Source organism: Thamnophis elegans, chromosome 2 (genome assembly GCF_009769535.1).
Source record: "Thamnophis elegans isolate rThaEle1 chromosome 2, rThaEle1.pri, whole genome shotgun sequence".
In the NCBI taxonomy this organism is placed as follows: domain Eukaryota; kingdom Metazoa; phylum Chordata; class Lepidosauria; order Squamata; family Colubridae; genus Thamnophis; species Thamnophis elegans.
Genome location: NC_045542.1, coordinates 104,741,355 through 104,767,315, shown reverse-complemented (window position 1 = coordinate 104,767,315; position 25,961 = coordinate 104,741,355). Strand labels below are relative to the sequence as shown.

At 36.8% G+C, this 25,961-nt stretch overlaps 1 protein-coding gene across 1 annotated transcript in view; it reads left to right on the top strand.

Annotated features, from left to right (window-relative positions):
* DNAH1 (dynein axonemal heavy chain 1) overlaps positions 1-25,961 on the top strand; it is a 151,797-nt gene that overhangs the window by 73,307 nt on the left and 52,529 nt on the right. The window contains 12 exon segments of the mRNA XM_032210546.1: positions 322-413; positions 894-1,048; positions 2,836-3,013; positions 3,410-3,604; positions 4,630-4,749; positions 9,912-10,070; positions 12,181-12,285; positions 20,228-20,368; positions 20,652-20,812; positions 22,125-22,282; positions 22,450-22,623; positions 24,636-24,674. Coding sequence (XP_032066437.1) covers positions 322-413; positions 894-1,048; positions 2,836-3,013; positions 3,410-3,604; positions 4,630-4,749; positions 9,912-10,070; positions 12,181-12,285; positions 20,228-20,368; positions 20,652-20,812; positions 22,125-22,282; positions 22,450-22,623; positions 24,636-24,674 — 1,677 coding nt within the window.

Sequence of the window (25,961 nt, the reverse complement as noted above, 5' to 3'; positions counted from 1 at the left end):
ATAAAAACACTGATGGTGGTGGGCAAGTTGCCAAGTATATTTTCTTAGAGAATTCCACATGCAAGAAGCTTTTAAAAAGCTCATTGATAGAAACATTTACATACCCTATCATGTCTTGGTATCTAATCCAACACTACTAAAGAATTAAGTAAGTATATGCTGCTGACATCTCATGTCCTATCCTGTGAGCACAGAGGTTTCCTATGTAGGTCACCCAAATTCACAGCAGGCTTTCCAAGGCATTGCTGCCTTAATTCACAGCTCTACAGCTAGTAAAAGCCACCAGGAGGCATTTCTGGTCTGAATCTTGTTTTGCTCCAGGTTTCATCACCAAGTGTATTCAGCTGTATGAAACAACAGTGGTACGGCATGGCCTCATGCTGGTGGGGCCCACAGGCTCTGGAAAAACAAAGGTAAGCATTGCTGAAGACTTTGTGATAGAACAAGAAAGGGAACTAACTCCAGAAATTTCCTCCACCACTATCAATTTCTTTTCCTTAATCCTCTCTTGCCAAATACAGTAGCAGCCTCTATAGGAGAGCTTTGAAATTAACAGGTTAGAATTAAAGGGCTAAACTGAATCTATATGTTGTTTGGAAAAGCCTCATTAAGGTGAGTATGGCTGATTTTGAGCCTCCAGAGCATTAGCAAGATTTTGACAGCATATTCTTGGCCAGTATGTCATTGACATTCAGAAATGTGGGATCACTCTCTTTTTTCTATTTCTTTTCTGACTGTGTCTGCTTTTTATAAATGTTAATTGTGCCAAAACCTTGGATAAAATCCTGCATTACTACTTTATATTGTTGAAGATCCATGGTGAATTTGGGCTATTGTCTTAGTCTTGAAAGAGATGCTTATGATGCTTCCTTCTATTATACATTTTTCTTCAGTGTTATAAAGTTTTGTCAGCTGCGATGACATCTTTGAAAGGTCGGCCTTCAGTCAGTGGTGGAAATTATGAAGCTGTCAGTTACTTTATACTGAACCCTAAATCTATAACTATGGGCCAGCTGTATGGAGAATTTGACTTGTTAACTCATGAATGGTAAAAGACAAAACTTATCTTTCTCTTTTCTGCGTTAATTGGATTTTGTATTTCTTCTTTCCAGGAATTAAAACTCTGTATTAATGGAAACTTAACTAAACTTTTTGTAAAATTATAAAAAATCTAACTGCAAAAGATTCAGGCTTGATCCAGGAAAAGTTGAGCATCTGATTTAGTTTCTGCCAATATTCATATGACTTTGAATATTTAACTTTGGTTGGATCACACCTTTTCTTTTCAGCTTTCAACATTTTTGCGTATATATTTAATGAAATAATTCTTTCATAATAGTGCTGCTGTGGTTGAGTCATTCTGAGCCTGGACAAGGTCATCTTCCTTTTATAAAAAAAATGAATTAAGTCACTTTGTGAGATAATAATTATTTGAGAAACAGCAAAAATTGATTAATCAGTCACTAATGTAATATATCCATTTTGGTATAAAATTCATCTCTTCATTTTTCATTAGCTATAATTTTTAATCTAAATAGACAAAACCAAAAGCATTTAGGAAATCCCATCCACCCCCAACCCCATCCTTCACAGTCATCTTTTCACTCTCTGCATTAAAGGTTTCCTCGTACATAAAATGAAACAAATTCTGTGGTTTTCTGTACTTATTGTACAAGTATATGCCCTATACTTTACATAGTATACTGGAGAGCTTACGGTTCAGGAATGAGACAATAAGGATATCTATATGCTGGAATATCAATTTTCCTGCTCCTCTTTTATTTACTGTATCAAATGTATACTTCTTTTACCAAACATGTAACCCTGTGCAGATACAAAAAGCAATAGAAGTAACTTAGCATGAAACTGTGCTAAGTAAAACTTTTACGGTATATCTTTACTTGTAAGCTTCTTAGATATGGGCACATATTTACTCAAGTTTTTCTTTAGCAAATTGTGGTTGAATTGTGTGGACTAATTTACAGTATAGGTTTTGCCTAAAGGTTGATATATAGATCTGTCTGAATGACCCCCCCAAAATAAAAAATACAACAGCCATAAAAGCTACTTCACAGACAGAAAACCATCTGTTCTCTCCAGCTGGCTTCAGAAAGTTTTATTTAAAAAAAAATCTTGTAAAAGGAGACTTGAATATCTTCAATATTTAAATAGAGACGAATAATAATTATAACAGTTTATATACTGACAGTGATAAAATGGCCTAAATCCAGTAGCCTCTGGGGTTTGATGCATGTTTTTATAACATGTATGTAAAAACCTGATACCTGATACCACAGGTATATTTTTATGTACCTGATCTTACAAAGTTAGCAAATGGGAAACACAACTTCCCATCCTCCTCTTTGACTTCCAGTATCTTCAAATATATGTATAATGCTTTTAAAGGTGGCTCAGTGGGTAAGACGCTGAGCTTGTCAATCAGAAGGGTCGGCAGTTCAGTGGCTCGAATCCCTAGTGCCACGTAATGGAGTGAATTCCCATTACTTGTCCTAGCTTCTGCCAACCTAGCAGTTTGAAAGCACATAAAAAATGCAAGTAGAAAAATAGGAACCACCTTTGATGGGAAGGTAACAGTGTTTTGTGCGCCTTCAGTGTTTAGTCATGCCGGCCACATGACCTCAGAGACATCTTTCCACAGCGCTGCCTCTTCGGCTTTGAAACGTAGATGAGCAGTGCCCCCTAGAGTCGGGAATGACTAGCACATATGTGCAAGGGAAACCTTTACCTTTATAATGCTTTTATAAAATATATGAGATTCAAAGAGAGTGTTCAACTATTAAAAACTTGGGTATTTCTCTCTTTCTATTTTCATAGGACAGATGGGATCCTCCCTGCTCTCATTCGGGTAGGAGCTATAGCCACTGATAAAAAAAAGAAATGGTACATGTTTGATGGCCCTGTGGATGCAGTTTGGATTGAAAATATGAACACTGTGCTGGATGACAACAAGAAACTCTGCCTTAGTTCTGGTGAAATAATTAAACTAACAGAGGTATTTTCTCTCTCCCATTTTGTTTCATTACACAACCTCAATATTCCTTCGTGTCCATTCATAAACAGATTCCAATTCATTTATGTTTGTTTTTGAAAAGGGTCCCTCACGGTGAAGAGAGATAAATAGATAAATAAGTACAGATATATGATCTGAAAATCAAGGTGATGATTGGAGGTTTTTACTTTTTCAAAAGAAACTTTCCTACTTTTTAATTTATAAAGGCCAATGCTATTTTTATTAGCCTCTAATTCCATGTACTTGAGGAATGTAGATAACTGAATTTAGGGAGCTTTCCATTTTATAAATATAATCCCATCTGTGTAATTTCAATGTGCTCCTTTGATTAAAAAAAAAGTTTGGGAAAATCTCTGCTAACTTGCCTCTCATTTCCAGGCAATGACCATGATGTTTGAAGTCCAGGATTTAGCAGTGGCCTCTCCGGCTACTGTGTCTCGGTGTGGCATGGTATACCTGGAGCCCAGCATCTTGGGTTTAAAACCATTTGTGGAATGCTGGCTAAGAAATATTCCAGACATTATGAAGCCATTTTCAGAGCAGCTGGAATCACTTTTCAACAGATTTTTAGAGGTAAGCCATTACTCGATCCTAATATTTTGATTCAATGCAAACCAAGTAAGTGGGTTCAAAGCTTAGCCCGGGGTGTGTGGGGGAAGGGGGGCATTAGTCATGAACTTCTCACCTCTGATTACAGAAGCTTGAGAGCAGCTAGTAGGCAGTTGGCAGGTACTTTTGCAGGAGGTAACCTTCCTCATAATTCCAATTAATTTTAATTGGTACCATAATAGTAAAGTGTTCTACAGACTGAGCTTCTGTGCACAATGGCATTTTCCCACCTTGAAAGGCCTGAGATAATGACTGCTGCATGTATGCTTCAGGTTAATATCAGACTTTGGCATTTTTGAGTCTGAGCTCTTTTTTCACTTGTTTTGTAATGTGAGTTGTAGGTGGGTGAGAATGCTAATTTTCATGCTTCCCTGCAATGTTTCTTGAGATATTAATATTAAAACAGTAACAGAAAGACTCTACATCCTAAGACGCACAAGAAAATGTTTCTGGTCTTTATCTCCTTGTCATGCTAAATTCAGATTTTTTTTCTTCCATTAACTTAGAAAAACAAAAACAAATAGCTCTGAAACCTATATTTGCCATGTCAAGTCTATTATAATTTCATCTAATATAATTTCACTTTTGGGAAAAATTAGCTGCAACAAGAGCTTGATTTGGATTTTGACTGTAGTGTAGATTTGACAGTTCTAACTTTTTTTTTCATATGTTCCATATCCTCAGTCCACCACAATCCACAGATGCCTGGCTGTGAATGCCCAGAGCCACAAAGAATGGATATTAATGTAGAAGATTTAAAATTCAATTGTACATATTTTCACTCTTGTTAATGTCAATGTTACTTATACCCAGAAAGGTTGCTCAGTCTCTGCTGGTGCCTGTTCTCTAGTTGAACTGAAGAGTATTAAAAGTACTACTTAAAAAGCAATGATTATAGAAGAGTTAGCTGCTAGAATAAAAGGGGAGGAAAACATAAAGGTTCAAGATAAATCTAAAAACAATTAACTCTGGGTCTTCCTTCATTTCAGGAATCTGTCAGTTTTGTCAGAAATTCAGTGAAAGAAATAATTGCCTCCACAGATTCTAACTTGACAAGAAGCCTTGAGAAGTTATTGGACTGTTTTTTTCACCCCTTCATTCCCATTGAGGTAGGATTACATGATGCTCATATTCCCAATGGAAACACTGTAATATAATGAATTATAATGCATTATGATAACAATTGTATGAATGTATATGTATATGTGTTACATTTTTACTGATAAAGAAATGAAGGGAGACTAGTATAGATCTATTTCCCTTGCTGGGATTCGAACTTGGGCTGCTTATATATTAGGCAGTTTTATTAACCTCTAAGCCACAAGTTCTCCTCTCTTTAACAGCTGAGCCAGGGGAGTGGTTAAGTATTTTTTCTTCTGTCAAAGCACCTGATCTGCTCAAATATGGGAGGGAGCATTCTGCTTCCCTTTCACCTTTCAGCCCCACTTTGTGTGTGTGTGTGTGTGTGTGTGTATGTATGTATGTGTGTATGTAGCTGGATTTTGAATCCCAATGATAATCTTATCATTAGGGGTCCTTGGGCAATGAACCCCTAGGATTTAACCTGCCTACCTCTGATATGAGCACAACATGAACTAGGAGAGTCACACCAGCTCAGATGTTGCCCAGATTAACAAGGACCACACCACATGTTGGGGAATCAGGACAATCTGATGAACAAATCATATGTGGACTAAACAAGAAAAGCTGGAAATGATGAAATGCTATTACAATAGCAGACTTAATGAGAGGGAATATATGAACCATATGAGGGAATTATGTATGGATGTTCATACTAACTGAAAAACAGTTAGTTCCCTAGTGTTTCAACATAATGAAGAGGAACCTGCTCTACAATTTGAAATAGGCCAATTACATATTATATCCAAGATTTAAGAAGACATAGAAAAACAACTGGATGTACAGCCAACACTTGAGATTGCAACATCACTGCCACCCTCTTCATTACAGGTTATAGCAGCTGATATGAGGTACACAATCTGGATAAACTAGTTACAGTCAAGCCTTGAAACTAATTACCAAGACTCGGTGGAGAAGTACCATCAGAGAATATGGTAGTTGATACCAATAGAGCCAATCTCTACTACCACTATAACTCAAACCAATGAACTGGTCGACTCTACAGCTGCTTTAACCCTGGAGATTCTTAGCTACATGATTAAGAAGAACAGCAGAATATACAGCATTGGAAAATGAGGTTGGAGGCTAAGATCAAAGCAACTTGGAGAGAAGTTAGATAGTGAATCTATAGAAGATGTGGAAATTAAGGATAAGACTTGGCTACTCAAAAAATGCAAGCCTATAGAAAGGCTCACAGCACTTGCTAGCAAGCTAAGCAGATACACTAGTAACGCGAAAGTCAAGAAGACAAATGCCCTGTTCTCCAAAGAAACATCTAAGGTGTACTCACAACTCTAGTGCCACAATATAGTGCAGGTAGTCATTGTCTTATGACCATAATGGAACTTGACCATTATGGTTGCAGGTCATCATGATTGTTAAATGAGATAACCATATGATTACCTCGCTTAAAGGTTCTCACCCTTGCTCTCCCTAATATGGATGTTAGGTAGACCACCAGGTGCATCAAGGATGAGGCCCTGGGAATTGTTAAAGCCGTAACATCTTAACAGTTTCTGTTAATTAAGAAGACAAAAAAAACTCCACCCTGGCTTACTATATAGCACAGCTCAAACAATTGGCATTTCTTTTTGCAATGAAAGAATTTCCCAATGGTCATTTTGTTGACACTTTATGCAAGTTACTTGTTTAGATTGTACTGAATCTTTCACAATTCCTCTCAAGCATTAATCTGTATTGTTGCTTTTGTATATTTCTTAATTCATCTGAAGATTCTAGTTCTTGTTCTCTTAAAGAATCTCAAGAGACTGACAAAATGTAAATGTGGTCAGTGTTGAAGAAGCTTGTTTTCAGTTAATAAAGCCTCAGTCTCCCCTCGGGCATTTCCGATTTGCAGTTGTATAGAAGTTTTCCTTAAGCATTTTCACAACACAATTTTCTCTCACATACTTATCCCAAGGCCTCATCACAGCAACTGATCATGTAATGAAAGAGAAATTGGGAGGGGACAATGCTGCACAGTTTGAATGGTAACATGTACACATGTTGTTATCTCCTTTGTTAAATTTTGCCATTGATTAACATTTGTTCTTGCTTTGATTCCCCCCCCCCCACACACATATTTTTCTTTCATACATTAATTGGAGCTCCAAAAGAGCTGTTTCTTCAATCTTTCTCCTTGATCTGTTTCCTAGTATTCAGTTCTATCATGCACTGAGAATCTAACCAAGGGTTTCCTCAACTGTGATCAATTTATAGCAATTTCCACAGAGTGATCAGGCTAGCTGCCTTAGCACAGAAAGACAAGGATATTGTTGTGGTCCGCCAGTGGAGCTGGCAGCAGAGTTAGACAGTGATGGGGTTGGAGAGGAACCTGGGCCAGTCCTGAGTCTGGGGAAGGCTCTGATGAGGGCTCTGTGTTGGAGGCAAAGAGGGGAGCTGAGCTGTATGCCAGTTATCAGTTGCCTTCAGAGTCAGACATCAGTGAAGCAAACGAACAGCTGGAGCCTGTTCCTAGTGTGCGCATGCACAGAGTTGCCAGATGAAGGGAATAGCTAAAGAACAGGGGTCGACTTGAGAGCAAGGCCACGGGTGGACAATGAATGACCCCTTCCAGAGGAAATAAAAGAGGAGTGAAAGGGGAGTGGAGTTTGCAGGAGACAATTAGAACGCTTGATTGGTTTGTGACTCTCGAGTCTCCTTGCCAAGTTTTGCAGATATCTGCTTGTCAGCTGTCCAAGCCAGATAAGGTCTTTGATTGTAAATCCTCCCTTGAAAAACTTTGTTGGATGTGAATGAGCAGAATTCACAGTAAATTAATAAAAGAAGTTTTTGTCGGGACAAGGAGTTTGCTTCAGGCTCTTGGGAAGCCTAGATTAAAACAGTTATATAGGTTGGCTACACCTGCTTCAAGTATTCTGGATCTTTCATAATATTTCTGCCAAAGTCTTGGCTTTTTTATCTGCCTAAGTATCTTCAGTTGGACTCAGTTGTGAGAGTTTCAGAGTGGCAGAAGGAGTCAGGAAATACTGCTGAAATCAGCTTTCTGTGGATCAGATTATTACTGCCCTCTTCATCCTTTGATTATCACATTCTATCCACGTTGCCTAAATTGTTGAAGAAACTATATCAACAACCAACCAGTTTTTCCATTTAAAAAAAAAACCCTAATGATGGCTGTCAGAAACTTCTCCAGAAAGGAAAATGATCCTTACGTTATCAAAAGTCTAGCCAGGAGATGACTAAGATCTGAGCAATCGTGAGTGCCTCCCAATCCAAGAAAATTGCATTTGTGTAGTCCAAGGAATCCCCCAAATTTTGTAGCAGTTCTGCCTGAAAGAATGAGACCATATCCAGAACTACACAAGGAAGGTCCTGGGATCCAAGAGATCCTAACAACAACAAAATTTTAGTAGGATTGAGCTGAAGACTGTACTTCCCATACAAAACCCCACAACCTCTAGACAACAGAATCCGGATGGCCTTGGCTGGTCAGTAAGGAGTAGGCTTGTATAGCTGATTATCATTTACAGTATATAGTGATGATCATTCCATGGTAGCAGATGATCTCACCCAGCAGTTTCATGTACTAATGGAGAGAGGCTAGAGTCCTATGACATGCCACAAATAGGGGTCTAGGACTAGATCCCTCCTATTCACACCATCTGGAATTACACATCTCTTTGCGATAAATCACAGGTCTCTAAGTCATTTAAATCTTGAATCTCACAGCTGGATTGGTAATAATTGGGATTGCTTTTGTCTTCCAGGCTGCCCAAAAGTCATTAGTACAGAAATCTTACATATATTCATTTCTCTATCCAATCCATATAACAACCTAGGTACCCAAGAAGCTTTAGCCAGCAAACAAATTAAAAAAGAAATCCATGAAGCCTAAAAAAACAAATGTAAATATTTGGAACCTCATTTAACCCACAAAACCAAACCAAATCCTGTGTACATCCATTGCAGAGCCCTCCCCCATGCTGACATTGAACACCGTGACTGAAATTGGAATGTTAGCATGGCACCTGTCCTATTTTACTCACGATGTAGAACAGGGGTGTCAAACTCGCATTGTCACGGCGGCGTCATGTGACGTATTGGAACTTTTTCCCCCTTCACTAAACTGGGGCGGGGGGCGGGGCCAGCATGTGACACATCTGGCCTGCAGGCCACATGTTTGACACACCAGATGTAGAGGAATCATTATCAGCATCTGTGATTGTAGTGTTTAAGTGTTCCTTACCTTTTTATTGTAAAGGTTTAAGCAATTTCTTATTTATGGATTTATCTTGTCTGTTTCAGCTATTCATGTTCCAATTATACAATATTCCTGTCATCCAACATTTTTTAAAAGGTCTGACTAACATTTCTGTATCACCCTTACCAGTATTTCTTTTTTGAAGCTTTTCTGTATTTTTTTTACCTGCAAGAGGGTATGAACCTTCATTGAAATAGGGTGGCATTTTACCTAATTTTTTACTTTCTAGCAAAGGCATTTCTGGATTTCATTTGAATGAGGAAATTATATTGCCAACTTTTTCCTACTCTGACAAATCATTAGAATAGGTATTCAATTCTTTAGACATGCTGAAGACCTTGGCATTTCCTGTTGAGGAATTTTAGAAAACACAAGGTGTGCTGGGAGTACCTAAACCTCTTCACAAAGAATTTCCCATTGCTAAGTAGCCCCCTTTTGACTGTATATTGTCAAAGGAACATATTACTGTTGTTTATGCAGTAGATATGCAATCTCATCTGTTAATTCAGCACTTCTGCTTGCTATTTAAATCATTTGGGCAGAGGGCAAGTATCCACTATAGATAATGGTATCAAAAGTCACCAAGAGGTTCAGGAGAACAAGCAGGGCCATATTTTCCTCTCATCTATTTTCTAGCGTGGGTTCATCGACCAAGATATCAAAGCAGTTTTAGTAACCTTCCAGCCATACGCCCAAATGAAATGGCTCCAGATTATGATCATAATTGTTCATTAATGTAATGTTCATTTTAATTGTTTGTCTATTTTACATTGCTTAAAAAAAATGAGGCAATGAAGTATTTAGTTGAGTAGCAAGGTAAGTGATAGAAATGGAATACGTTAATAAATCAAACATAAATACTGAATATTTGAGAAATAAGTGGTTTTTTAAAAATTGATTCTTCAGGGAATGAAAAAAATGCCTCCAGAGAAAACAGCTCGTATTGGTGAACTGATAGAATCCTGGTTCATATTTGCTTTGATATGGAGTGTTGGTGCAACTGGAGATGCCCCAAGTCGAGTCGCCTTCAGTAATTGGTTAAGAAAGAAGATGTCAGATGAGAAGGCAAGTTAATGGGAAAGGGATTTCACCAGTTTATAATGGCACCTTGCACAGATTCCTTTTTTTCAACCATCAATAACCAGTTTGGCCCAGACTCAATATTATAATTGTTTGTTTGTTTACATTTATTGGCTACTCAACTGCAGTGGACTCTGGGCAGCATATAAAACTAGAGGAGTTATAAAGACAGCTAAAATACTGCACTGGTTGTCAGTTTGCTTCCCAGTGCAATTCAAAATGCTAGTTATCACCTTTAAAGTCCTGCACGGCATGGGCCCAGGCTATGCTTTAGGAACTTCTTAAGGAACTTCTCACCCTGATGGGACTGGCCCACCCCACCTATGCTGGCTGAGGGAGTGTACTGTGGATCCCATCAGCCAAGGAATTTCAGCTAACAGGATCTAGGAGAAGAGACTTCTCTGCCATGGCTCCTACCCCTGAGGTAGTTTCTACCCTCCTAACTTTTCATAGCAGCGTTAAGACCTGACTCTGTCAGATAGCTTGCAGACTCGATGAGGGAGATTCACACTGAAGGTGGTTTACTAATTAAAACCTACCATATTTTTCAGAGTATAAGATGCACCCTTTTCCCTCAAAAAAGAGGGTGGAAATCTGGGCACGTCTTATACACTGAATACAGCATTTTTGGCCTCCTGAAACCCCACCCTCTTTGCAAAACTGGTCATGCATAGCCTTTAGGAGGCTTCCAGAGTGCCCCTGGGGGCTGGGGAGGGCAAAAATGAGAAATAATGGGCCATTTTTTGCTCAGTTTTACCCTCTCCCCCCCAGCCCCCAGGAGCACTCCATAACCCTCCTAAAGGCTATGCATGCCCCTTTTTTTGACAAAAATGGGCCCATTTTTGTGAAAAACAGGCTGTTTTTTGCTCGTTTTTGGTCCCCCCCCCAGCCCCCATGAGCACTCTATAAGCCTCCTAAAGGCTGTGCATGCCCTTTTTAAAATTAAAAACAGGTCCATTTTCATGAAAAACAGGCCATTTTTGGGAGGTCTGCAGAATGTAAAAACGTTTTTTTAAAAAATTTGTCTCTTCAAAATCTTGGTGCGTCTCATACTTTGGTGCTTCTTATACTCCAGAAAATACGGTATTTCCTCCCACCATGTGTCCTCCTCCTTTGCCATTTGTACTAAATATTTTATCTGCTGTATTATTTTGTAATTTATGATTTTAATGCTTTTATGTTTTATGCTGCCCAGAGTCATTGAACACAAGATGGGTGACAAATAAATTTCATAGTACGGAAATAATAAAGAAATAAAATATATAAAAATATTAAATCAAACAGCCTGAGATTGGATTAACATTGAACAAATAGTAAACATTAAGCTCCAGTTTAGAGACCAAACCAGGTTTTCAAAGTTTTGGGGAAGCCCAGGACAGAAGGTGCTGTCTTTGTTTCTGATTTCAGAGAGTGGGAGCTGCAACAGAAATATTCAGCGTTGGAAACCTAAACAATTAATTGGGTTTTTGTACCTTCCTTCCATGGTTGGGATGGGGAAATTTTGTTTTACAAAAGGAAAACTTACAAATAAAATAAATTGGAAAGTAGAAATGAATTTTAATAGGATTATTTTCTATTTTAACCATCTATTTTCTTTATCTATACTATATTCCTTAAAGTTCATTTTCAATATATTGTCACATTGTTCTATTCTATTCTTCCAATATATTTATTTATTGCTCATTTCTGTATTTATTTTCTTAATCTCTGCCTGTCTATTGTCACTGTTGTAGAGCTATGCACTCCCCCCACCCCAGAGTTAATCTGATTCATTCTTTCTTTCTTTCTTTTTTAGTTTTTGGTTTCTATTTCTGTCCTGCCAGGTCTTTAGGTTTTCTTATTCTTTACTTCTTGTTTGTTCCTGGTGAGACATCTTACGTCATCTGCTCTTCTGAATCTTTGCTTCGTATAAGGGAAACAACTTGAAGAAAGATGTTGTACATTTCTAGAACCTGTGTATTTCATTATTGCCAGGCTGACTATCTGACAGATATCACTGATATGGTAATTTCTTTCTGAATCATTTTGGGAGACAAATTGTGTGGAATCACTCTAATGTTATCTTAATTCTACTCATCATGTTTTCACTCCATAGATTAAACTGTTATTCCCAGAAAAAGGATTGGTTTACGACTATAAACTGGATGATGCTGGAATTAGTAATATTGAAGACGATGAGGAAGAAGATATTGTAGAGGTGGTATATTATGTTTTATAATTTTATTTAATTATTTTTACAACCCTGAAAGTTACACAGGGTTACTTCATCTGCTAGTGAATTGTTTCTCTCAAATTAAATTGTAAAAGGGTTACAGCTGTAGTTCTCACCTATCAACCACCTTGTTCAGTTACCATTTGAACTTATAACAATGCTGAAAAAGTAGATTTACAAGGTCCTTGAACTTCTGGCCGTTGAAGCATCCCCATGGTCATATGACTGCAATTTGGACACTTTGCAACTGTGTACATTTGTGATGCTTACATCAGCCTTCATGCATTTAATCACCATTTCCAACCTTCATGGCCAGCTTCCTATAAGAAAAATCAATGGAGAAGTGGCCAGTTGTTGCAGGTCATGGTCACATAATATTGCGCTTAGCAATTATAGAGTGATACATTTATTGACCACAGTGCAACTGAAAGCCTAAATCCAATGCAGTCGTGATTTTTCACTTAATTATTGTGTTGCTTAGCAACAGAGTTGTCAGTCATGATTATGATCAGTAAGTGACGGCTACTTGTATATCAGATTATGCATATTCGTTATTTAAGTCTGTAGCAAGTAGATCAGTTCTCTGTAATGCCTCTGGACCAATGATAGAACTTGAGATCACCCATAAATTTCCCATATTGCTGCTCATGGGTTGACTGCAGAACAGTGGGTGGTGGGTTTAGATCCGGGGAGGAGGGCGCTTAGATCTCTGGGAGACAAGAAATAGGTATCTTGTTGAGCCATTGTGGACACTTCAAAGGGACACTGGATTTGCATACTCCCTTTTTTAGTCAATTTCAGAAATTGCTTGTGAACTGCTTTTTGACTATTAGGAACACTTGGATTGAGAGGTTATACATCATAAGGTAAGTTTTAATAATTTGAACATTGGATACTAGAGGGAACCAGAAAGAACTAAAGATTACAATTAGAAACACTTACATTTGACTTCCTAATATAGAACGAAGCAAAACATTTTAACATTGGACATATTGAAGGGTATTTTTGAACAATGGACTCAAAAGTTAATTTTAAGAGTATCTGCCTATATAGATAAGACTATGTTTAAAAGATTTTATGAAAGAGGAACAAGTTTTACCTGACAAGATTGTGACTTATCTGAAAGTGAATTTTAAAATGACAGTCTACAAGAATAATATGGAAAAAGATGCTACACTGGACATAAAAAAGAAACTGCCATATCTTAATATTTAAAAGGGATATATACAAATAACAAATCAAGAGAGTAACCTGAATAATTTTCCTATATTGGATTTACAAAAGAAGCATGTTAAAGCTTTGAAGAATTTTGTGAAAAAGGATAAAAAATGAAAAGAAATCAAGTTTTAGGGCATTGATTGAAGGAACTAAAGATCAAGATTGTTCAAAGTAAAAGGAAGGACAATAAAATTGGTTTATTTTATCAATGTTAAAATAGATATGTCGCTATCTCTGGTAACCCTTAATAGATTTGTCAAGTAGAATGGAGAAGCTGGCACCAAAATTTCAAGTTTCAGTCACCTGATGTCTTGCTGAATGATCATGTGTGATTCACTTAATGACCATGGCAGAAGTAAAGTCGTAAGCCCATCACAGTCATGTGATGTCTTGCTTAATGCTCATGTTGCTGATCCCAATTGCAGTATCATAATAAATCAAGGACTCCATGTAACAAATTGGTAATCAGCATTGCATATGGTAAATCCTTTGCAATCATGTAATAAGTGAGCCATGTTAGTCTACGGTAGCCAAAACTCAGAAAAGGTCTGGTAGTATCTTTTCCCACTAATAAATTTTATTGAAAGGAATAAGCAGTAGCTCTCTTCATCAAAGTATATTATATTACATTTACAGCAATCTGAACATCTATTAAGAAAGTTAACTTATCAAACAATGACATAAGATTAGTTTAGCAAGATCTGTTCTGGACAACTCCATGCTGACTTCTGTCAATTACTTCACTGTTTTCAAGATTCTCTCAGGTTGATCAATGTTCTTTTCTGCTCCAGAATCAACATCAGTCTGATTGGCCTGTGGTTTTCTGGATCTTTCTTTTCCCCTTTTTGAAACTAGTTCATTTAATATAACACATTTTTAAAATACATATTTGATTTATATCCACGATCTACCCAGGAAATCATTTGTTCACATTAATATTTTGAGTAAAATATGAACATTTTTCTTCCTTTACAACAAAACCTTACAAAGCAATGTTTGTTCTTTACTCAAGCTATCATACTTAATGATATGATCATTACTTGATTCAATATATACATATATTTTTCCAAGGCATTTACAGATTCTAGTACCTAAAGAGCAAATAATCCGCCCTATTCAGGCATACGTAAATTATTGCTCCAACTTCATTCATAATCATATAATATTATAGTTTTTGAGATTAATTCTTCAGAGGTTCAATCATTACTGTCAAATCAAGAATATGGAATTTTTAACACTGTGGCCATGTTTCAAATCATTCAAAAAAAAATCAATTGAACACACAATCAACTGTGTGTTCACAGCTTCACAGAGCACTTTATCTGCTGGAGTCCAAAAATAATTTTCTCAGCCTACCATTATGACCATACAATCAGAACATTTAACTTTGCAATACCAGTAGATAAAATTGCATAATGCATATATTTCCATAAACTTAACCAGGAAAACATATTTTGTATGTGTACTGATATTTTAAATGGTTATGAAAAGTGGTAGAATAATGAACTACAAAGGCCTAGCTTGAATATTTGTAGAGAAAGAACATTTCAGGGTAATATGCCATTTTTCCCAACGTTGAAGGCTCTGTTAAGAATCAGCTTTGATATGAATTTTCTAAATAGCAGTAGACTTATATACCGCTTCATAGGCCTTTCAGGCCTCTCTAAGCGGTTTACAGAGAGTCAGCATATTGCCCCCAACAATCTGGGTCCTCATTTTACCCACCTTGGAAGGATGGAAGGCTGAGTCAACCCTGAGCCGGTGAGATTTGAACCGCTGACCTGCTGATCTAGCAGTAGCCTGCAGTGCTGCATTTAACCACTGCGCCACCTTGGCTCTTATTGGCTCTTGACCAATAACAATTGGTCACCTATTTTTGATTACTATATTTTCTCCCCCAATTTTAAATCTAAGAATATTAATTGTAGCTTGCCAGGCAAATGCTGTATAATTAGTAAAGTTTTAATAGGTTGTAAATTTTGAAAGGAACAACATTTTCACTCTTGAGGAAATGTGATTTTTCAGCCTTTGGGCTCCCCCAACCAAAACTCAGCAATAAATCATGGGCTCTTTAACTTTACATAGCTAACTTATTTCCCAGACTACTGTTAGCAATAGGCCCACATCTCCATTTGGTTAGTTAAGAATATTGATTGCAAACAAGAATCAAGCCAAACAAAATAGTTAAGTTTCCACTGCTACTGTACTATCTGTATGTCTTAGTGCCTCTTTAATGCACAAAGGTGCAAATCCCTGCTTTTCTCGGGAACTAATGGATTCTTACTGTGATGCTTCAGGACCTTGAAGCTGAATGGTTGCTGATTGCTTATATAACTGCCTACTCTGAGCTGAGAATCATTGGTCCTCATCTTCTCACAGAGTTGGAATCTTACCTTGATAAAAAAATGCTTGGATGTTATTTAATCATATGTATGTGTCTAAGTCAGAAAGAGGGAGCTGGAAAAAGATTTCTGGGTCCACAAGTTAAAGTGCCAAAACAAACACAAATGGCTTTAATTAATAAAAGAAACTCCCTTTACAATAAGCCATTTGTGCCAAGTCACAACTAAAAAAATTCAACTTCAGTACCAGCAATAAATGACAGAACAAGTAAATAGCTATTCAACTTCATTGTAAAAACCTACCCTGAGCATAACTAAAGTCTATTAGACCTCACAGTCAATATCAGTGAGACTCCAGACAGTTACATATCACTACCATTTTCACTCCCCAGCCCCTTAAAAGGAGTTTAAAGGCAAACAATGACTAATACACTACCATCAGCTTCCAAACTCAAGCAAGACCATGAACCAATCAAGGCCCTCTTCAACAGAAGAGTGCAGCTGTGCATCATTCAAACAATGCCGTCCCCATCCACATTTTTGGTATATTTTATATGCATTTTGACTGGTTGCTAATCAGTGAAATGGTATTATCTCAGCATGATGCTCTGGTGGCTAGACTCCGTTGGAAGGGAGAAGCTAGGTTAAGACCAGGAATCAAGAACTGAGGTAAAGCAAAGGCCACTGATGGTGAAGAAATGGCCCATGGATAAGTCTTGGTATGTCAGATTTCACATACATTGCAGCTGAGCTAGAAATAAATAGACACATCTATCAAGCACATATGACAGTATGAGATCACAAAAGCTTTTATATGATGATGGAATAATGCAAAAAACCCATGTGGAAGTGTCTGTGGAGATTCTCAGTCATCCCAGTCGTGGTTGTCCCAAAGGTGCTTTTTCACCTTTGGGACACCCATGTGAAATTGCCTCTTTGGTCATAATGTAACTTTCTTAGGAAGTTCCCAACTTTAGGACAAATAGACTTACAGGAAACATTGTAAAAGAAAAAAATGGCTATCTCATTATTTATTCATCTAATTATTCATTTATTTAATTTGTTTGCCACCTATCTCACCTAAAATGAGTCTTACAGCATTATCCTGTCATAAATGAAATATTAGAAATCTACCCTTTTTTGCTGAAACTTTGGTACAATATGGACTGAATGACTTTAAAAGATGCTATGCTAATGGGGAAATGATCTGTATTTGTTACATAACACCATATTCTCAGGAGCAAAAATTCAGGATTTTTAAAAATAAATTCAATTTTTCATTATTCTCAAATCAAATACTCTTCACAGAATCATATTGGCCTATTGCCTTGTTAAATTGTTTTTTAAAATATGTTTACTACAATATCAATGAAAGGTTTAATTATATTCATAAACAATACACATTGCTCCAAAGTACTACTCCAAAATAGAATGGACTTTATTAAATTTAAAATAACATAGCATTTATACTAAAATGTCACTGTCTTTTCCTCTCAGGTTTTTAAAGCATTTGACAGTACAAGTTTAATTTATTTTCAAATTGTTACTGGAAATGCTTTTGAAAATAATAATGAGTCAGTTATACCTACCAATAGAAGCAATAATTAGTAGGGCAGAACTGTGCAGCATTTCAAATAACCAATCCTAAATTTTAGTAAAGTAAAATAAAGGTCTCTCTGTCAGTGTTTTAAAGAAAGCCAACAACCGAGGTTAAACAAGGGAAAGTTAGAGCTCTAGCAACCACATTCTATTCACATTTGCCACCAAACTTTCTATTCTAAGCTTCTAAAATAGAGAAGAAAATGCCTTATTTTCAAGCTAACAAGAAACCTCTGGAAAATAAAACACTTCCAAAGTTCCTGATGACTTGCTTGGATAAACCAAGAAAGATGTTCAGGTTGGTAATCTTGCTCCAGGCCTGCTCCCTTAATATGAAGCTTCTTTATTCTTTCCTGCTTAGCAAATATGTTTCAGGAACACAGTGGATTGAGAGCTTGGAACACTGGACAATACATTAGCAAGCCCACCTTCGGGATCTGAGAGCTGCCATGGCACGGGGTTGAGCTCTTTTCCTTCACTCCGGCTCCTCTCGGAGCCCCAACTGGGCATCCCCAGGCCAATGGTGATGTCACCAGCTAATCCTTTCAACCTGTGAGCGCCTCAGCACTCCAGACTCAAGTGCATGAAATATGGTACAGCATCCTGGTGCTATTGTGTTGTTTCAACATACACATTTCTGTCCCTCCTTTTGAGGGACAGAGTCAAGACCAGTGTAGAAGTAATAATTACACTAAAATAGAAATAACATTAAATTCTTGATACAATAAAATGAGGTAAAGATGAAATTGTTAGGGTAAAATTACAGAGAGAGGGTATTAAAACAAAAGTACCCTATAAACTTACAATTAATGTTACAATGCATAATCTAAATACTATAAATAAATTGGACAAATAACTGTAAATGACCCTGAATAATATTAGAAGTTATAAAACACCAGGAGAATGTAAAGATGTTGTAGCAACTTTGTAGTAATGTGTTAAATGGCTGCATCTATTAAGTCTGTAGTTCCCTGCCAAAAGTATTGTCAAGCCTCTTGATTCCCTTCCTTCCTTTCCAGACTTGTAGGCTGCTGTAATCTGACTAATAGTACAATTTCCCAATACGTATTTGCGATTAAAAAAATGAGACATACTCAGACAAATAAAATCAGTTCATCCTTAGAAAGAATAGTTCCAACCAACCAGCTCCCATGGTTTGGTAAAACAACCAGGTTTTCATTCATTTCCTGAAGGATAGGAAGAAGGGCCTGTTTGTCAGAGATTTTATTTGTTTGTTTAACTTAGACATCATCAGATTCCAATTGACTCATGGTTGTTTACAGAATAAAAACAGAACAACAAATATTCAATCCAGATAAAAGCATAGCAATAAACCGATGGCTGATCCAGTCCACACAATCAATCATGTGCCTAACAAATGTTCTCCAGTCACCCTAGCCAAACCTGGGAGAATAGGCAGGTTTTTAAGGCCTTCCTTCTAGAATGCTATCAGGGTGGGAACCACCTGGATCTCAGACATCACATTCCAGAGAGCTGGTGCTACATGAATGAGAAGATACAGGATTTTATAGAAGTAGAAATGTAATTAAAGATTGGAATCCTATGACTTCTGGATATTATTTTGGAAAGGCAAATGGACATAAATATCAACCAGGATTCACATGAGCCATATTCTTTGGCACATTTTATATATAAAATCAATGAAAAAAATTATATATAACATCAATGAAAAAAATATTTTAAAAACAGTGAAAGAGAATTTTAAGACCATTGAGACACTTATATAGCATTAAGTGCTGTTTTCATCTTGTATTGTTATTCTTTATCATTTCTATTTTTGTTTTGCAAAAATAAAGGGGAAAATAGGGAAAGAAATTAGCCAGAAATCACACTACCATTATTCAGCACTTGACTACATAGTTTTAACACTACAATCTTTTCTAGGGGCTGAAAAAAACAAAAGAAAGAGAAAGGGTGGGGGAGGCTGTTAGCTGGAGGTAGCCTTGCTAATTATAAAATAGGTATTAAGAACTAGCCTCCATTCATTACTGCTAAGAATATATTTCAGTCCATGTGCATAGCTCCCTAATTCCTCCCTTTCCCTTTTGTTTGGTTTAATCACACACCTCATAAGATTTCACCAGTGTAGGAGGAAGTGTTGATAGATCCCAAGTGGTATCAGCGCACCTGCATCTAGGTACGTGTAGGTATAAAATTGAAGGAGTAATTCTGATAGTTCATGAGAAGGATATAGTGATTTTGTTGTTGATTGTTTGCTTGTTTCAGAAGAAGTGGAGGTAGAGGTGGAGCCTCAGAAACTTACTATGTTAGGAATATCTCTTCCTGTCTCTTTGATTAAGCTGTGGAGATGGTGCTAATGGCATCAAAAACAGTGTTCCAGATGGCATTTCCTTCCAAAATATATCTTCTCATAATTTCATTTTCAAAGTATACTGGAAGGAGGATTGTTTCTATTGTAAAGTCACTCATACACACATCCCCATTTCCATGTCCCATCTACATTTTATTTCTCTGCTTCCCAAATTCAAATCTTCCTTGACAAGAAATCCTCAATTTGGATAAAGCAGTATTTAGGGAAGAGTCAGTACAGCCCACTTCCAATTGGGCTTATTGTGACTAATATTAATTTGATGAGGGCCAATCATTCTTCCAATGGCACAATAGTATTTTAAGTATTTGTATCACTGTAGCTAGAAGGGTAATAACTTGCAAGTCCATTTCTACCTCCGATACAGGATAATTTAAACCATATAATATCTCTTTTTCATCAATACCTCCATCTCTCTTAGGTATCCTGGCAGAATTGGATGAGTTCTTCTACAGAGTTTAAAATGATGCCTGAAAGCAGCTATTGTGATATTATTGTACCTACAATGAACACTGTCCAAATGGCGTATCTCTTAGAAATGTTACTGACTAATCACAAACCGGTATGTCTGAGTAATGATTTTTAAATAGTACAACCTAGCATTATACCAATGCAAGCATTCTGTTGCACAGTATTGGAAGCACTTTTATCAAGTAGCCAGAAATATGACTACTGTTAGTGCGTTATTCTTGCATTTGTGATTGGCATTGTAATCTAAATGTTATTTAATCTTTTATCTGACTTTTACTGGGCAAAATGTTTCAATTAAGCATCATTTGGGGAAAAAATGTATATTTGGCAAGTGTACCCACAATACATAATTACAATTTTTCCCCCTTATATAGGTTCTTTGTATTGGTCCCACAGGAACTGGAAAAACTCTTACTATAGCAGACAAGCTACTGAAGAACCTGCCATTAGAATATATCAGCCATTTTCTGATGTTCTCTGCTCGAACCTCAGCCAACCAAACACAAGATCTCATTGACAGCAAGCTGGATAAAAGGTACTCTGTCCCAAAACAATTCTCTAATTTTCTTCCTGTTTAATTTATCTGTTTTTACATATATTAGTTAACTTTGCTTTCCAAATCTGCTAAAATGCTTACAGATAGTCTGCAACTTATAACCACAATTAAGTAGTCCAACACTTCCATTGCTAAGCAAGACAATTGTTAAGTGACTTTTATCTTATTTCATTGCCTCTTTCCATAGCTGTTAAGTGAATTGCTGCTATTGTTCAGTTAGTAACATAGTTGTTAAGTGAATCTGGCTTCCACATTGCCTTTGTGTCAGGGTTCCAAGTAACAGTTGCCAAGCGTTCAAATGTTGGTCACATAGGAATGCTGCAATGGTTGTACGTGTGAAAAATGGTCATCAATTACCTTTTTTAGTGCTGTTATTGCAAGTGGAGATCTACTATAATGTAAAAGCTTGAAGTAAGAAACAAAATGTTAAGGAATGGCTTTCTCCTATGATCTGTGGCAAAAAGAAACTTTGAAGCTAATAATATGGTCAAAAGAATATGGAATAAATACAGCCCCTGGAATGCCTACCCGTTGTATCAATAATTATCACTGAGTTTATAATATTATTTCTTACTGTTCAGAATTGTTTTTAATCAAATCACATAGTGATAAAAACACATGATTATGGATGTGCATTCAAACAACATTATATATGACATTAATTGTTTATGAGTACATTTGTACGACATGCATTTCTGTAAAATTGTGAATATAACTTACACCTACCCTAGCGAGGGGCATGGTGTTATTAAGAAATGTGGGAAAACTGCAGAAATTCTGTACTAAGAATACTTCTAAGTTGTGTGAAGTATCTGAGCAATAAATCACTTTTCACTTACAATAGATTCTTACTGTTGGCACTGGGAGCATAAACCAGTAATTCTGCAGAGCCATGGCAGCACAGAGTATAGCCTCCCATTAGAGATCAGGCTAATCCCCTCTTTGTTGGACCAGGAAATTGAATTCTCTTGAAGAGCCTTCTTTATCGTTTACCCTTTTAGTTTCGTTTTTGTTGTTTTGTTCATTTAATTAGGAAGGTTTTAAGATTGTTTGTTGTTTAATTTTAACTATACAATGAATGTTTTATTTTTTGCCTTATTATACCTTCTGTACACTGCCAAGAATATATTAAATATATATTAAACATATTATTGGCAGTTTATTAAATAATATTTAAAACTATTTATATTAAATATGATATATGTATATATATATATATATAAATACATCTCCTACAAGGATTTTCATGTATTCTACCCAGTAATTTTTATTTTTGTCTTGTTAAATGCAGGCGTAAGGGAGTTTTTGGGCCCCCGCTTGGCCGGTATTTTATTTTTTTCATTGATGATCTGAACATGCCAGCCTTAGAAACCTATGGTGCCCAGCCACCCATTGAGCTTATTCGGCAGTGGATGGATCATAAAGGCTGGTACGATAGGAAACAAATTGGTAAGATACAAGTTCTGTATCTAATTTCTGTACAAAACACTGTGTGTTTTTCACAACAGGCATATCAGTTTTAAATCTGCACTGGTATACTTATATATCTGTCTGCTGGAGTCTGTGTTTTAATGTTAATGTTTCATTAATCTTGGCATAATTGTACTCGTTTTCAGGTGTCTTTAAGAAATTAGTGGATATTAACTTTATTGGTGCCATGGGACCACCAGGAGGTGGACGAAATGCAGTTACACCACGCCTCACGCGGCACTTCAACTTTCTCTCATTCACTGAGATGGAAGACAGCAGCAAGAAGAAAATATTCTCCAATATTCTTGGCAGTTGGATGGGTGGGTTATGTGAAGCAAGTTCTTTCTCTTTCTTATCTCTCTTATTAGGTGATCTGTAACTTTACAGAGGTGTATCCTGATGTTCCAAGAGATTGATATTTGGACTGCTAGTCCTGTCTAGGGCAGATAGTGAAATCATAACAGAATCTACAAGTGGTCATATGCTATTTATTATCTTTTTTACAGAATATTATTAGATACTGCCAGGTAACTGTGAGATTATCTATTCAGTATTCTTATTGTATGGAATATTAACTGAGAGAGAGGCAAAATCAGGCCATTGAAAAATTAGACATTTTACATAATATCAAGTTTTTATGGACTTGAGGAAAGTCCTCCTCAAGAGGGATGTGTAGAGATATGTACTGTAAAAAAAGATAAATTAAGTTTCCTGGATTCCTAAGCTCATGTTAAGTCCACAATGTATAGAACATATAGGTGGTCATTAAGAGCTCTCCCACATTCTGCCATTTGCAAGACCTGAATAGCATAACAAGCTGGGATGGGTTCCAGCTGCTGCTACTGCCAGTTTGCTCAGGGACGCGCTGCACGCACACTTGATACACACATGTGCAGTACTAAAAATGATTCTATGCATGTGCAGAAGCAAAAAACAAAATGGCGGTGCCTACAGCGCTGCCAAAAGAACCAGTTCAAGAGCGTGGCAGACCGAGTTACTACCTACTCGGCCAAACCAGTCTGAACCAGTAGGAACCCACCTCTGATAACAACATCCTTTTACAAGCTGATGTAAAAGCCTCCTCTTCAGGCCATTGGGGGGGGGGGGGGGAGACTCAGATCTTTGTGATGCCTTCTCTAGCCCCCTAAACTGCAGCCATACCTTCTCTCTTTCTCAGTTCTGTGTTTGCCATTACAGTGAATTACTGTGTGTTGTCCTCTATGCATTTGTAAGCATGGTGGTGGTCATTTTTCACTTAGCGATTGCATCACCTCAGGACCTAAGTCCCTGTCCCAACTGCAGTCAGTAAACAAAGACTACCTGCTCTGCCTTTCGAGCACATAGTAAGGAAGCTGGGAAGAAGAAAAATACTTTCTTCCTGAATCATCAGCTGACCCTGTTTGCTGGCTGCTAGGTAATGAAGAGGGGATTGCAGCTTAAAACTTCCCTTCTCTACAATCTTCTCTTGCTCATCCGAGATGCTGACATATGTGTGTAAGTACAAGATAAACAATGTGTTCTTGTCTTTATGAGGGAGAGGACACTTCAACCTGTACTCTATTTCCACTCCCCAATCTCACACAAATGTGTTTGAAGGCAATCTGTAATCACCTTTGCTTCCATTGGCTTCAGAGCACTGAAAGGTTGTTTTTGTGGAGAAAGTAGAAGCAAGAAGGTGCAAATGTTCACCAACTTAATTCCTTTGTAAAGGCAGGATACAAATAATAAAATAAAAACCCCTACCATAAATTTTTCAATAGCCATAAAGATTTTTTTTTTGACTTTTTTTTTAAAAAATAGCACTTAAAATTTTTAGTATCCTTTGAGCATCATAGCTCTTGGAGTAATAAAAATTATTTTGCTCCCATTTAGCGAATGTTTTCCTCTACATTTTCATTATATATAGCGTGCACATTCTTACCTAGGAAGATTTCTACAACTGAGTGCCACTGCTTCTGTTTCTATTAAATCAGAAATTGGAGCTATAAAAAGAAAGAGTATCAGTCTGAACAATGTCTTTCAACAGGGTTTACAAAGCTTGCTCGAAATAATAAAAATTGGGTTCATAGTCTGCTTTACTTCTCTAACAGATTTAGGTTGTAGCTGAAATTGAAGCAAAAGCTTGTTTGCACCCAAAAGCTGAAAAATATTGGGATGCGTTGCAAAACAAGAGCAGAACTGAGAGAAAAAAATCAACTTTCCAGATAGGGTCAACATGTTTCCTAGCAAGACAGACTGTCCTTGAAGCAAAATGACTTTCCCTCATTTCTATTTTGAAGATGGAACTTTTTGTAAAAAAAATAAACTTTTATTTTTTTTTCTTGGTCTTTAGCTGGAAAACTAGGAGAAATATGCTACAGAGAGCCAGTCCGTAAGTAATTTAAGATATGAATTATATTAGTGATACTGTTTCAGTTATTTTTAAAATTTGAGTGTTATCCTTCAGATTTGCGTTTCATTAGAGGAAAGCAAGGAGTTTGTGTACGATAATAGCAATATTATTATAATATAAAAATAATAATCCAGACTAATTCCAAATAACAGAATGACAAAGCAGCATCACTGTTGCATTATCTGCAAGAAATATCACACTTCCCTGCAAATAAGACATGGTGGGACCACAAAATAGACAAAATCATAAAATATGAAGAAGTTAAAGTGCTCTGAGAATTAAGTATTCAAACAGACAAGCACTTGTCATATAATACTCCAGACTTAATAATTATTGAAAAGAAAGACAACTAAATCTGGATGTTGCAATACCTGGAAATAAGAGAAAAGAGAAAGTAAATGAGAGAATCACAAAATAGAAAGACCTGTAAATAGAAGTAGAATGACTGTGGCAAAAGAAAGCCAAGACACTCCCATTGCATTACATATTTTATGTGCAATCTCAAAACAGCTGGAGCACAATTTGAACATTATTGATATTGACAAAATCATCATCAGTCAATTGCAAAAGGCTGCCTCACTTGGAACAGCTTACATCCTGTGATTATACCTTTAATACCATTAAACAACATCTGCCTATTCCAGGTCCTTGGGAAGGAGTCGGTAGGTGGATAAAATGCCAAATCCATTCTAAAGAAATGGCTGACTGTGTACTAAACTATAATAATAATGAAAAGTCACCAGATCTCAGGTGTTCTCGCTTGAAATATTGCAAGATTTCAAGAAGGAAGAAAAGGAAGCATTTATCAAAAATAGTAGGTGAAACTCATGCTGTAGTGGGGTCTAGGACACCTCGACATGGCCAACTCACCACAGCCACCTCACTGCAGCCAACTTGCCATGGGACAATTTGCCACAGGACAAGAGTTACACTAATATCAAATAAATTGTGGAAGAGCATCATTAAAGACAGGATGCAAAAGGAGGAACAAAATGAAATGTGAATGACAAAAATTTTAATAATTTTTAATTACTTTAAATATTTAAATTGAATTGTTAAATTGTCCTGCAACGAGTTGTTCCATGGTAAGTTGGCCACAGAGAGTTGTCCTGCCACAACTGGGCCAATAGGCCATGACAGGTTGGCTGTGGAGAAGTGACCACACCCAGTTGTCCCATTCCACTATAGTGATACAATAAGAAAGACATATGTACCTGAACTTTGTTTATAATAACATAATATATCAAACCTCTCCATATCTTCCTA